General features: G+C 35.5%; 5 protein-coding genes and 1 non-coding gene across 12 annotated transcripts; 5 read left to right on the top strand and 1 right to left on the bottom strand.

The window, feature by feature from the left end:
• The first annotated feature begins 124 nt into the window (after positions 1-124).
• Positions 125-196, top strand: AT2G43300. Its single transcript has one exon. It is a non-coding gene; the product is annotated as a tRNA-Thr (tRNA).
• A 3,525-nt stretch (positions 197-3,721) lies between these two features.
• MSS3 (Calcium-binding EF-hand family protein) lies at positions 3,722-4,717 on the top strand. Its single transcript, NM_129891.2, has one exon. It carries the CDS (start codon positions 3,814-3,816, stop codon positions 4,459-4,461), a length of 648 nt encoding a protein of 215 aa, NP_565996.1. The 5' UTR covers positions 3,722-3,813; the 3' UTR covers positions 4,462-4,717.
• A 29-nt stretch (positions 4,718-4,746) lies between these two features.
• On the bottom strand, positions 4,747-6,167 carry AT2G43280 (Far-red impaired responsive (FAR1) family protein). 2 transcript variants are annotated; one of them, NM_001337023.1, is made up of 3 exons: positions 5,801-6,167; positions 5,228-5,631; positions 4,747-5,123 (listed from the first exon to the last, which is right to left on the bottom strand). In NM_001337023.1, the coding sequence occupies exons 2-3, from the start codon at positions 5,525-5,527 to the stop codon at positions 4,908-4,910; spliced, it is 516 nt and encodes a 171-aa protein (NP_001323793.1). In that variant the 5' UTR covers positions 5,528-5,631; positions 5,801-6,167; the 3' UTR covers positions 4,747-4,907. The 2 variants fall into 2 exon arrangements, with proteins under 2 accessions (NP_001323793.1, NP_181857.2); NM_129890.4 differs by having other exon boundaries at positions 6,030-6,167.
• Positions 6,168-6,277: 110 nt separating this feature from the next.
• Positions 6,278-7,594, top strand: AT2G43270 (F-box and associated interaction domains-containing protein; the record flags this gene model as incomplete). Of its 2 annotated transcripts, NM_129889.1 has the most annotated exons (3): positions 6,278-6,671; positions 6,751-6,941; positions 6,984-7,562. In NM_129889.1, 3 exons carry the CDS (start codon positions 6,278-6,280, stop codon positions 7,560-7,562), a joined length of 1,164 nt encoding a protein of 387 aa, NP_181856.1. The 2 variants fall into 2 exon arrangements, with proteins under 2 accessions (NP_181856.1, NP_001189741.1); NM_001202812.2 differs by having other exon boundaries at positions 6,751-7,594.
• Positions 7,595-8,993: 1,399 nt separating this feature from the next.
• AT2G43261 (uncharacterized protein) lies at positions 8,994-10,522 on the top strand. 4 transcript variants are annotated; one of them, NM_001125036.1, is made up of 7 exons: positions 8,994-9,031; positions 9,206-9,331; positions 9,418-9,520; positions 9,613-9,697; positions 9,773-9,945; positions 10,022-10,076; positions 10,154-10,522. In NM_001125036.1, exons 2-7 carry the CDS (start codon positions 9,210-9,212, stop codon positions 10,186-10,188), a joined length of 573 nt encoding a protein of 190 aa, NP_001118508.1. In that variant the 5' UTR covers positions 8,994-9,031; positions 9,206-9,209; the 3' UTR covers positions 10,189-10,522. The 4 variants fall into 4 exon arrangements, with proteins under 4 accessions (NP_001118508.1, NP_001118509.1, NP_001118511.1 ...); NM_001125037.1 differs by having other exon boundaries at positions 10,022-10,070; positions 10,154-10,450; NM_001125039.1 differs by having other exon boundaries at positions 9,773-10,070; positions 10,154-10,388.
• A 61-nt stretch (positions 10,523-10,583) lies between these two features.
• On the top strand, positions 10,584-12,263 carry AT2G43260 (F-box and associated interaction domains-containing protein). 2 transcript variants are annotated; one of them, NM_129888.4, is made up of 2 exons: positions 10,584-11,100; positions 11,184-12,098. In NM_129888.4, exons 1-2 carry the CDS (start codon positions 10,641-10,643, stop codon positions 12,023-12,025), a joined length of 1,302 nt encoding a protein of 433 aa, NP_181855.4. In that variant the 5' UTR covers positions 10,584-10,640; the 3' UTR covers positions 12,026-12,098. The 2 variants fall into 2 exon arrangements, with proteins under 2 accessions (NP_181855.4, NP_001318412.1); NM_001337022.1 differs by having other exon boundaries at positions 10,645-11,100; positions 11,184-12,263.
• The last annotated feature ends 385 nt before the right edge of the window (positions 12,264-12,648 follow it).

Here is a 12,648-nt window from a genome sequence, read left to right as displayed (position 1 = left end):
ATATCTGAAATTAGATTTAACAGTGTTGTATAGTTAAGAAAAGACAAACTATAAAAACAAACTTTCTCATTAAATAAGGATCTGAACTAATCCAAATATTTTAGTAAGAAGAAACAAAGCAAAAGCCCGTATAGCTCAGTGGTAGAGCGTCAGTCTTGTAAACTGAAGGTCCGTAGTTCTATCCTGCGTGTGGGCACCTTTTTTTTATTAATTTTGTAAATTACAACTGTAGTTTCTTGAAAATGCTTACTTGTCCCAATTATTTAGCCCAAGAATTTGAATCCCTTTCTTGAAAATGTTTATCGTGAAAATAGTTTTACCAAAAAGTTGGTGTTTTTTTTTCAACGGATGGATCTTTGAGCTTGAAAACCATGTATAATTGTATAAATTAATCTTCGCAAACAAATAAAATAAACAGAACATGGTCATGCATGGTAGATATCTATATAATGGGTATTGTCAATTATTCGTAAGAGCATGCGTATGTCTTCTCGCTTCCGGAATATGTGCCTGATTGTGCAACCCCAATGTGTAAATAGGTCAACAACTGATTAATTACTAGAAATTGTTTGCTTACCCTAAATGTTTCTTGTTGACATTAGTAGACGAGTAGGCGTCATACGTTATAATGTAAAACCGCGTATGACAGTTAGGACTCTTTGGAGATTTCAGATGTCTTTGTTTGAGTGGATAATTAAGGAAGCCTATTTATTTAGCCAACAAACTTTAGCAATAACTATACGCTCTAAATGTTTTAAGTCTTTTATTAGTGGTACATGGTACATCAGAATGTATAACCAGTGAGACTGTAGCATTCCGATAGGCCGTGTCAGCTGTCGCCGTGATGTCCATAAAGCTACTCGGAGTGTACATGTTGTAAATGATGAAACAAATGTTAATGTGGTTTCTAAAATTACTTGGGATGATAATTCTTTTTTGGGACTAGGAGTAGAGAGGCCACATTAACATTTGTTTATCATTTACGGAGAATCATTGCAATTTGAATCTAAGAATGACCAAAGCAAATGAACAACCCCCTAAGAAAAAGTATGTCATATAAACGGACAACAGCACTAAAGATGTCTTCTTTTTAAAAAAACATGAGATTATGTGAAACATTGTAGTAAGGTTTGCAACAAAAAGAGAAGAAAAATAATGTCAAATTAACACGAAAATACAGTTAGTAATAATAGAAAATGACAATTATTTAAGTATGAATGATGAGTGGAGCTGGCTTGGGTGAGCTGGAAGACAACAACCATATGAAGTCCATAAACACTTGTCACAAGTCAACTGTCCTTGGATCCCGTTACACCACACTCCGCGTGAGAATCTCAAAATATATTGTAGTATTCGTAATTTATTGATCTAGTATATAGCAAAACTGAATGTTAAGTTTATGCTCTACTAATTCTTATTTTTTGTCTACTTTTTGAAAGACAAATTCATATATAGTCTCAACATAACTTACAATTGGAATAATCATATACCAACACAAACGCAAGATCCAACGATTTTTTTGCCTCGATATAGTTAAAGAAGTGGTTTTCTTTATATATAATACTCTTTCATGTAAAAAAAAAAAAAAAATACTCTTTCATGTCATGTAGCATTCCGATTGTTGGTGCTAGGTACTATTGGTCACGCTAGTGTGGCTCGAGTTCTATAGTTAGATATTAGGTCATCGGCTGTTTTGATGGATGTATATTTTTTTCTTTTACTATGATTTGATTAACCATTTGTATATATAAGAGTATTTATTCCAACACCAATTACTAGTTCTTCTTTAAATTTACTTTCCAACGAACATTTTTGTCTTCTAACTAAATTTCATTTGTTACTTCTTCCTCCTATTAATAATTTAGTATTGCATGCAATATGAATAATAAAAATGAAAATTGTTGGCTGTTGAGTGACGGGTCCACTTGGAAGAAGTAAACCAATAGAACAGCGACAACCTTATAGATCCAACGGTCATAATCCAACGGGCGTCATTCTTGGCGCGTTTTTTGGTCCCCAATAACTTCCTTTAATTCTTTCTTAGACCCGTTACGTTATCATTAACAACACTTTTTGTTTACTGATTCTAGAAAGATTACGGCAATTCTATTAGTCGAAATAAAACACTGCAATTAGATTAAAAAAAATCTCGGATAAAAAAACAAGTATGTTGCTTTGTTTGGAGCCCTGAACTCTGGCTCAAATGTTTAACGTGGTGTGTTTGTAACACTTTGATCCATTGACTATGAGTTATCGGAAAAGAAGATCTGTTGAACAAAAGGCAATTGATAGGTTTTTTAGGACTTGTGTTTTACCTTTTACGGATAAGATAAAATGAATTGATTATAAGAAGTTTGAAATACGAAGAAGACCGGCAAAGTAAAGAACTAAAGATAACCAAACAAATGGGGACAGGAACAAAACATCAACAATTATAACAACGCGTTTTTGACATTACTTCATTTTTAATTTATCAGAAAAGCGATGTATATGTTTAACTACACACACCTCTACCTTCTTCACGCGTTTTCTGCAATTTCTTTACTTTTTTGTTATTTAAAGACTACGATTGTCTTTTTTTCCACACTAATTCAATCTCTTTTTCATTTTAAATTAAATCTATATATACATTTTTGCAGTTATTTTGTGAAATAAATCCTATAGTTGAGACTTATTTACAATAGATATATACATTTTTTCAGTTATTTTGTGAAATAAATCTTATAGTTGAGACTTATTTACAATGGCTGCCATTAGCTTTTAATTATTGATTTTTTTCTATCAATAAATTAATTAACAAACTAAAAATATTCCAAATATATTCAGCAACTATTTAAAACAAAAAATGTTTGACAAACAAAAATATAATTGCAATCCCTTAAAATGAACAAAACACACCTAAATACATTCTTTATCTATCCAATAAATCTTTTTTCTCCAAAATTTGAACTAGATTTTGACAACTATTTAAAACAAATATTTGTTTGACAAACCAAAATACAATTGCAATCCCGTAAAATATTTATTTTCATTATATATTTAAATTAGCGGTGTACCGCGGTTTTTTTTACGGGACGGATTTGGCGAGACGGGTTTGATAGGACGTCACTTAATAACAATTGTAAACTATAAAATAAAAATAAATAGATTTAATTTGTAAACTTTTATATATACTAATTTAAAAAATAAGTTGTCCCCGCAGTATACCGCGGGTTAAAATCTAGTTGTACATATTTATCCTTCATTTATCATGGTTCATACACTTAAATGGATTCTGTAAATCACGGCTTTTTCTACGTTTAACTTGTATTAGGTGAGATCCTTTGGATCTTAATTCGTCATATAAAGATTATTCATTTAGAGATGTACATTTATAAGATTTAAGAACATAATATGTAAATAAGTATAGTGTTCAAATGTAAATATGTGTATATATTTTTGCTCAGTGTAAAATCTAATTTTTAAATGTGATTATTGTTGAATAGAAGAAGACTACAAATATTTTTAGAAAAGTCATGTTTCTCTATAAAATCGTTGTTTTCTTCTTTGTAACGTTCCATTTTAATTTACTTTCTCCAAAAAGTAAAGGATTAAAAATTAGATTCAACGGTTGTATAGGCGTGAAAAAGAAAAAATAATTTCCGGAAAAATATACTATTTAATAATTATAATAAATTCTCTCTCTCTCCTCTATAAAGACAAACAATCTCCAAGTTTCTCTGTATCAACAAAGCTCTGTTTCAAGCTCTCTGTTTCTCAGATCTTCTCTCTGTTTTTTTCTTCTCATAAAATAAGAGTTGTGATTCAACAGTTATGGTGAGAATATTCCTTCTCTACAATATACTAAATTCGTTTCTTCTCTCTTTAGTACCAAAGAAGCTACGAACTCTTTTCCCTCTTTCTTGGTTCGACAAAACTCTCCACAAGAACTCACCACCGTCTCCGTCAACGATGTTACCTTCTCCATCATCTTCTTCAGCGCCGACGAAAAGAATAGATCCGTCCGAGCTCAAACGCGTTTTCCAGATGTTCGACAAGAACGGTGACGGTCGAATCACAAAGGAAGAGCTCAACGACTCGCTTGAGAATCTTGGAATCTACATACCAGACAAAGATCTGACTCAAATGATCCACAAGATCGATGCTAACGGTGATGGATGCGTCGACATAGACGAGTTTGAGTCGCTGTACAGCTCGATTGTGGATGAGCATCACAACGATGGCGAAACAGAGGAAGAGGATATGAAAGATGCGTTTAACGTGTTTGACCAAGACGGAGATGGGTTTATCACTGTGGAGGAGTTGAAATCTGTGATGGCTTCCTTGGGACTCAAGCAAGGGAAGACCCTAGATGGTTGTAAGAAGATGATTATGCAAGTTGATGCAGATGGTGATGGTAGAGTCAATTACAAAGAGTTTCTTCAGATGATGAAAGGTGGTGGCTTTAGCAGCAGTAATTGATCTTTAACTAGGGTTTGATTTGACAGAAGAGAAGTGTGTTTATTCGATTGATTGGTTTGTTTTTCTTGTTTTTCCTCTGTAAATAAATTTTCTGATGACAAATCAAAACATCGTGTAATCGAGGAAGGTGTGTAATCTTTGTTTTTTAGGGTATCTCTGAGCTTATGTAAGATTCACCTTCTCATCTATTCTGATTGTTAAGTGTTCTTAAGTAGATTGTTAACTGTTTCCTATCAATATAGTATATTGCAGAACCAACCACATTCGTATCAATCTAAAGGCAAGAGTTAAATCCATGTCCTCTTCTACTCTATGGTTACAAAGTTCCTCACATTACATTCCATAAAATAAGATTCAAACCACATCTAGATTACACTTAAACCATTTACGATCGGGAAAGCTTCACCAATTCAAAGAATATACAGCCGCACACATCAATAGTTGGCTTAGATGGCATCTTGTTTACTTCGCAATAGCGCATGCTCTAGATGTTCGAACTCCTTCAAATTGTTCACTACATTCTCAACTTTCTTTGCTATCTGATTACTATGCTCTTCAACAATCTTTGCAAAAGCATCTAACTGTTCCTTGTACGCTGCACATAACCGCTTCTTGTTTCGCAGCTCTATCGTCAGTTCTTGAATTCTCTTATCCTTCTCGTCCTATAACAACATATAATTTACCAAAATGGTTTCATACATTTGTTGCTCAAAATACGTAATGTTACACTGCACAGGGACATAAGTTAAGTAAGTTAAGTACTCACCAGGGTATGGCGAGCCTCGCGAGGTGAAACAACGAGTGGATGGTTATGTTCTTTGACGAATTTGGTAATGACCCATTTGCCAGACCGGTCATACTTAACATGAATCATAGCTTTGCAACCTTCTCTTGTACTCGGTCTAGGTTTCCTAACTGATCCAAACTTACCACGAATACTAACACAATGACCTTCTTTGTTACAACCGAATCTCCGGGCAAGAATTCTTCCGTCTTTCTCGGATCTTCGGCAAGACATTACACGCATTACAAACCCTAATCGTCTAGAGTAATCATCATAGAACATCTTAGCTGCATCCTCGGATTCAAATATAATCCCTTCACGAGGCTCTATAGCAAAATCATCTGTGTTGTTGCTGTTCTTTGTGGTTGGATCATCCTCATCTTCCACTGCCACATAGATAAGGAAGAATTACAGATTTGATTAGATAATCAAAAGTTTGAATATTATGTAAGCTACTTGAGAGTTCAATTCAACTCCGAGAATTTGATTTGGAAAATCTCAGAAATGTTGGAAAAAGTTTCAATTTTATGTAATAGAAGATTGTTCAAAGTTTACCCTTTTCATCGACAATGATCAGAACAAGAATGTGTCGTAATCATAATACAATTGAAACATAGAGACGACAAGCAATCGAAGAAATCCAGCAAATAGCTAATCACTAATGTTAGCTGAATCAGTTGAGAAAAAAATTAAGACCCAAAGATGAAAAATTCGATTGAAGAAATTATTCATATGGAGTATAAAGTAATTAAAGACCAGAAAATTAAGAGGAAATTTAGCTTACTGGATTTGACGAATCAGAGCAGGGATCTTCAGCTGCACGAGCACGAGGCCAAGAGATAGGGAAAGAGAGAGAGAGAGGTGACCTAAATTAATCTTTTGGAAATTGACTGGGCTAAATAGTAATAATGAAATATTTGTGGGGGTTTCCGTTAAAACTAGAAAAAAAAAAAATTGTGTATAAAAAAGACCCTAATCCCGATGAGTTTTTAGTTCTGTAGAGAAAAGAAGAAAAAGACCCTAATCCCGATGATGATTTACGTAGTTCCCGATCTACTTGAAGAAATTTTCCTTGGATTGCCTTTAAAATCAATCCTCAGATTCAAAACCGTCTCAAAACAATGGAGATCAATCCTGGAATCGAAGAGTTTCGCGGAGAGGCGTTTGAACGTTGAGAAGAAGGAGAAAATTCTGGCTGTTGGAGACCGGACTGAGTTGGGATTCGAAGGTGAGGAAGAGATCCAGATGGTCTATTTACACTGCGATATTGACGCCACACGACCCTCTCTGACATGTGAGGGTTTGGTGTGTATCCCAGCACCAGGTTGGATCAACGTTTTGAACCCATCGACCAGACAACTCCGGAGATTTCCTTGTAGCCCTAATCATCACGTGCCCTCTGATCGTATTCGTTTTCAGTTCAGAGGTAATATCTGTTTAATGGTTTATTAAAGAGTCAGTTAAAATTTGGATTGTTTTTGTCTGATTTTTTCGTGAAATTGCAGACGAACTATACCTCACTTCCTTTCCGGGGAATTGGGAGATGGGATTTGGTAGAGACAAATTTAATGGTAGCTATAAAGTGGTGAGGATGTGTTTTAGTCCTGTGGAAAAATGCGAGGTTCTTGATGTTGAAACTGGGGAATGGAGTGAACTGAATCCACCTCCTAACGATATTGACGTGGGAAGGAAGTCAGTGTGTGTGAATGGGTCAATCTACTGGTTAAAAAATGTTTAGCGTTTCGGAATCCTAGCCTTGGATCTTCACACACTAGAGTTCCACAATGTTTCCGTTCCATCTACGTGTTGCACCATGAGTGCCCAGATGGTGAACCTTGATGACCGTCTAGCCATAACTAAAACAAACGGTGCGCCAGAATGGGAGCTAGAGATACTGAGCCTGATGGATGTAGACAAAGAAATATGGAGCAAGACTTACTCCATAACTTTAGCCAGTATCATTATTAACCACCCATGGGAGTCTAGTTGGTTCACGGTGTTGACGGTTTCTAAGCTAGGGAATCTTGTCTTTTGTGACAATCACAAGCGGTTGTTTAAATATAATACCGAGACAAATGAGATTTGCTGTCTCTCCTCAGATATTTCTGTTATATCTCCTTATCTCGAGGATTTGGTACCACTTCGTTTGGACTCAGGACATGATCATCGGGATTACAAAATCAGGACATCTAGTTGCGGATTGTTTTCGAAGCATCCGGAGGCAGGGTTATTCAAGGAGATCATCACTTTTCGGTTTGTGTTTGCCACTCTAGTTCTAGTTGGTTATCAGTATTATAGATCATTAAAATTCAAGTAGGTGGATTCTTCTCTATGTGTTTTACCCTCTTGGCATGTAACTTGCAAAGCAAGTACGAAGCTTCAAACTTTTCTCTCTGTTTACAGATTTTGACTAGGGGCCAAAAGAACTGGTTGTGATATTATCAAAATTACGGATTAGCATTTTCTAGTTAGCTTGGACATTTTCTAAAAAGTTGATTCACTTTGCTCCTGTGTCGATTGCTCATTCATTCAATTTGTTCTTTCAAAGGATATTCGTATTTTTAGAGCATGCTATAATATTTATGGTTATGGATGCTTTCACCATATGTACGAGATGACCTTATAAGCTCAATGTTCTTAATCTTACTTCTTCAGGAACTAACAGAGATTATATATGTTTATGATAGTAGGGATTCATACTTGTGAGAAAAAAGAGCAAGAAAATTAAATACATGCCCTGGAGAGACAAATTTTCTAGAGGAAAAAGAGCAATGAATTTTTTTCTAGAAAACTAGAGTGTCATTGAGAAGACAAGTTAAACGTTTTCAAGGAAATAAATACATGTGCAAAAGGTGTTGTATCGTTAAAATTGATTCTGTAATCCAACTGTTAATGGTTTGATGCTATCTAAACTAGATATATCTTCATATTGAAATTAGGATCTAGATCACATTATACTGTAATGTTTGAGAATATACATATGAAACTTATTCTTATTGTATATAAATTTATATTTCAGCATATGGATAATGAGACGAGATAAACCGGTTTGGCTGGGTTAGCATTCGAGTAGAAAATCATGATCTTCTCAGCATTAAAAGACTATTGCTCGAGCATAGCGAATACTCCAATGAACATGATGTATTGATGTACGAGATCATGACATTCTACGTTCTTAATTCGTATCGACAAAGTGACGTTACGCTTTGAGTAGGGACGCAGCTCATTAGTATGAATATTTTAGCTAAGTGCGGTTACGACGAAAATGTGCAAAAACAATCTTTTAGTAACTAAGAAGAGCATGAAATAAACTTTATCTAGTTGGAAAATACGTAATATTTTCACGCGTAAGGAAGGTTAAACTTGTAGTTAGTTACAGCTAAGTGCCTTGTCAAATGTCATATGTAAGTAAGTTGGCATTTTCCATTTTTTATAGTTAGGTATAAGCTAAGTTGCATTATGACGTCAAAGGAAAACCCAAAAGGAAAGGCTAAGTAATTAAGTTAGCGTTTTTCTTTTCTTTCTCATCAAGGTAATTTTGAAAATCAGAATTTACCCAACCATAAATGTAAGATTATCTTCTTCTAGCAATAAAGGCAAGTTGTTTGTTACTCTCATACGCCTCAGAAGTCAGCACTCATCTTTTTACACATCACTATCAAGTCAGTTGGTTTTCTTCTTACTTTACCTCACGCGGATTATTCCTAATTGTGTCTATAAGATGGAGTCATTTCTCATTCTGATTATTGTATTCACGTCTAATTCTCTTCTTTCTCACATTACTTGGTATGCTTTTGATTTTCTTCCTAGTGTATTGCTTTCTTTTCTTAATCTTGTGTTTGGTTTGATTCGTCAATCATCTGATTATTTCACTAATAATGCTGCATTATGGGGTACGTACGATCATCATCTGATTATTTATCTACTTTCTTTGGTTTAACACTTGAAAACTTTGGAAAGAATCATGGAGGGAGTAAGAGGTCAGAGTCAGGACATGAATGAGGTTTATGACACAATCAACAGGGTTGCTTCTCGCCTAGGAATTTTTAAAGATCGAGCTACTGCTTTACTTTTGAGATACAAATGGTCTGTATCATCTACTTTTCTTATTTCTAATTTGTTCATACTTGTTTTGTTTTCGTCACTGATTATGATATCTGAAATTTGGTTAGGGATGGAGAAAAACTTGTCTCAGCTTACAAAAAATCTCCTGATAATGGCGGAATGTCCTATTCCTTTGAACCCAATCCTACGAATCACTTTCATTCTGGTAGGGTATGTTCCTTATTCTCTATGTCTTTTTTAAAGGATTGTGACAAATTTTAGTTTCTGAATTTATACTTAACTCTTCTTTTATACGTTTCTAGAGAAAATGCTGTCTTTGCAATGATATCACTTCCTGCATAAACATTGGATGCGGTGACTATGTTTGTGACGACAAATGCTTTAAAGGTAACACATTTCAGCTTGTGTGTGTTGATATTTTTTTGTGAGCTAAATTAATGCTCTACTCATTTCTGCATGTAGAACACATCGAGTCCAAAATACATAAAGAATTGGACATGCGGTGTCCAAAGTGTCGCAAATTCCTCTCATATTCTTGGATATATAGGAAAATGTCTAAGGAAGGACGAGAGAGATACGAGGCTTCGCTGCTCGAGAATTTTCGCCATGCCACCAAACAACCACCCACTGTAACTGTAATTAAGTATTATTTTCAATACTACATAACTATTTTTGTCATGTGTTACCATTTAACAATTATTTTTATTTTAGGAGGAGGATAGCCTTTTGAAAAAATTGGTTCGCAAACTATCGAAAAGGGGTAAAGGTACTACAACGATATTGCTTATTTTTCAGTTAATTATTTGTTAAATTGTTTTATTGAATCATTTTCAAATATAACAGATTTGGCAAGTACGAGTGGAGAAAACAAAAAGTAATTACTTCTTGTGGCTGGTGTGCATGTTTGCTCCAAAGTATTGAACAAGGCAAATTGATTGGAACCATCATTAATTATTCACAACATCTATCGTCAGTTTAGTGTTCATATTCCCATAGATAAATTTGATAGTAATTATAATTTATTTATATAACTAAGGTGTGATTATTAAAATATTTAATAGAAAGAAAAGTTTTTACTTTGTAACTGACTCTAAGTTAATAATGTTTTATCGACTAGATAATGTATTGGCAGATTTTATTGCCAAGCGGGCATTAGTTGCCATGGACCTTTATGTTCTAGTTTATTAGTAAGAAATAAAATGCGTTTATGACCACAATGTGAAGAATGCCACTATTGCAAATTTAAATAATTGATTACGTCGTCCTTATTAATTGGGCCATAAAAAGGCCTTAAATAAATGTGTCTAATTATAATTCACAAATATCGAAGATGATAAACAAACAGTGTAGTTATCAACAAGCTTCAAAAATGGGGGAAGAAGAAGAGAACCCTAATTCGATCGACATTCTTCCCGAGCTACTTGAAGAAGTTCTCCTTAGATTGCCCACGAAATCGATCCTCAAATGCAGAATCGTCTCAAAACAATGGAGGTCACTCCTGGAATCGAGTAGGTTCGCGGAGAGGCATATGAGTCTTCAAAACAGCCGCCGGAGAATCTTAGCTGCTTACAACTGCGACTGCGGCGGACGGAGGAAGCTCCTACCCGAGTCACGGTTTGAAGGGGACGAAGAGATTGTCTATCTGCACTGCGACGCCTCACGACCCTCGATGACTTGCCAAGGTGTGATCTGCTTCCCCGAGCAAGATTGGATCATCGTTTTGAACCCATCGACTAGCCAACTTCGGCGATTCCCTTCCGGCTTGAACCATAACTGCAGATTTAGAATTGGTAATAACTAATAATCTGTTACTTTATAAGTAGAAATTTTTGCCATTAGAAATTGAAAGAAAAAAATCGAAACTTTATTTCAGGATTATGGAAGACTTTCTCTCCGGGAAACTGGGTAATGGGGTTTGGTAGAGACAAAGTGAATGGGAGGTATAAAGTGGTGAGGATGTCTTTTGCTTTCTGGAGAGTTAGGCAAGAGGAGCCTGTGGTGGAATGTGGTGTTCTTGATGTTGATACTGGTGAATGGCGGAAGCTGAGTCCACCTCCTTATGTGGTCAATGTGGGAAGCAAATCGGTATGCGTGAATGGATCTATCTACTGGTTACACATTCAGACGGTTTACAGAATACTAGCCTTGGATCTTCACAAAGAAGAGTTTCATAAAGTCCCAGTGCCGCCTACGCAGATCACTGTGGACACTCAGATGGTGAACCTTGAGGACCGTCTCGTACTTGCTATAACCAGAGTTAGCCCTGAATGGATACTAGAGGTATGGGGCATGGATACATACAAAGAAAAATGGAGCAAGACTTACTCCATAAGTTTGGATCATAGAGTTGTTTCCTGGCGAAGGCAGAAAAGGTGGTTCACGCCCGTGGCAGTTTCTAAGCAAGCGAATCTTGTCTTCTATGACAATAAGAAGAGGCTATTCAAATATTATCCAGTGAAAGATGAGATTCGTTGTCTCTCCTTAGACATTTGTGTTCTGTCTCCTTACGTGGAAAACTTGGTCCCTCTTCCGTTAAAGCCAAGCCATCCGCATCCTACTCCGAAAAATTCAGATTTTGAAATGAGGATATCAAGATGCCGCTTGTTTTCGACGCCAGGTTCTTGGATATCCAAAATTTTGAAATGGAATGTTATGACTCTAGAGATTTTGTTTACCTCTCTAGCAATAGTTGGTTATATATGCTTACCTCTCTAGGAGTTATTTATCTTGTTTCAAAATATTAGTTGGTTATATATGCTTTCGAGATCTTTCTGATATTTATTCTGCCAACTCATTTTTCTTCCTCTTTCCTTTAACCTTTAAATCGATTTAAGTAGATTCCTATGCATGCCTCTCTTTCACTCTCCTCTTCTATGCAAGTATACACAAATCCTCAGTTTTCTACTTGTTTACGGGATCTGGATATTGACTAGGAGCAGAACTTTATGTAATACTATGGTATAATGGTTTAGCATAAAGAGCTATTCACTTTGTGCCCAAAGACAGCTTCTGCATAGATGTTGCAGACCAAATAATAAAGACTACATGCTGTGTTTCGACATGCTCCCTGATGTAATAAAATGATTTGAGAAGCTTACAATGATTTGATATCAGTAAAAGAAGATTTGGTACAGAGGAAAACTGAAAAAGCTCCTTTGATCAAAAGCATCAGCAAGAGGAAGGAAGAGCAACTGCTTCTGCTGATCGAACTGCAGAGCTGTGGAAAACTGATGGAACACTCCAACAAAGTTTTAAAGGTTATTTGAATTGTGTTGCACGTGTTGCTTTCCACCCATATGGGAAATACCTCGGGTTAACAAGCTTTGACAAAGCATGGA

Source organism: Arabidopsis thaliana, chromosome 2 (assembly GCF_000001735.4).
Source record: "Arabidopsis thaliana chromosome 2, partial sequence".
Taxonomy (NCBI): Eukaryota; Viridiplantae; Streptophyta; class Magnoliopsida; order Brassicales; family Brassicaceae; genus Arabidopsis; species Arabidopsis thaliana.
This window is presented reverse-complemented; position numbering and strand designations above follow the sequence as displayed.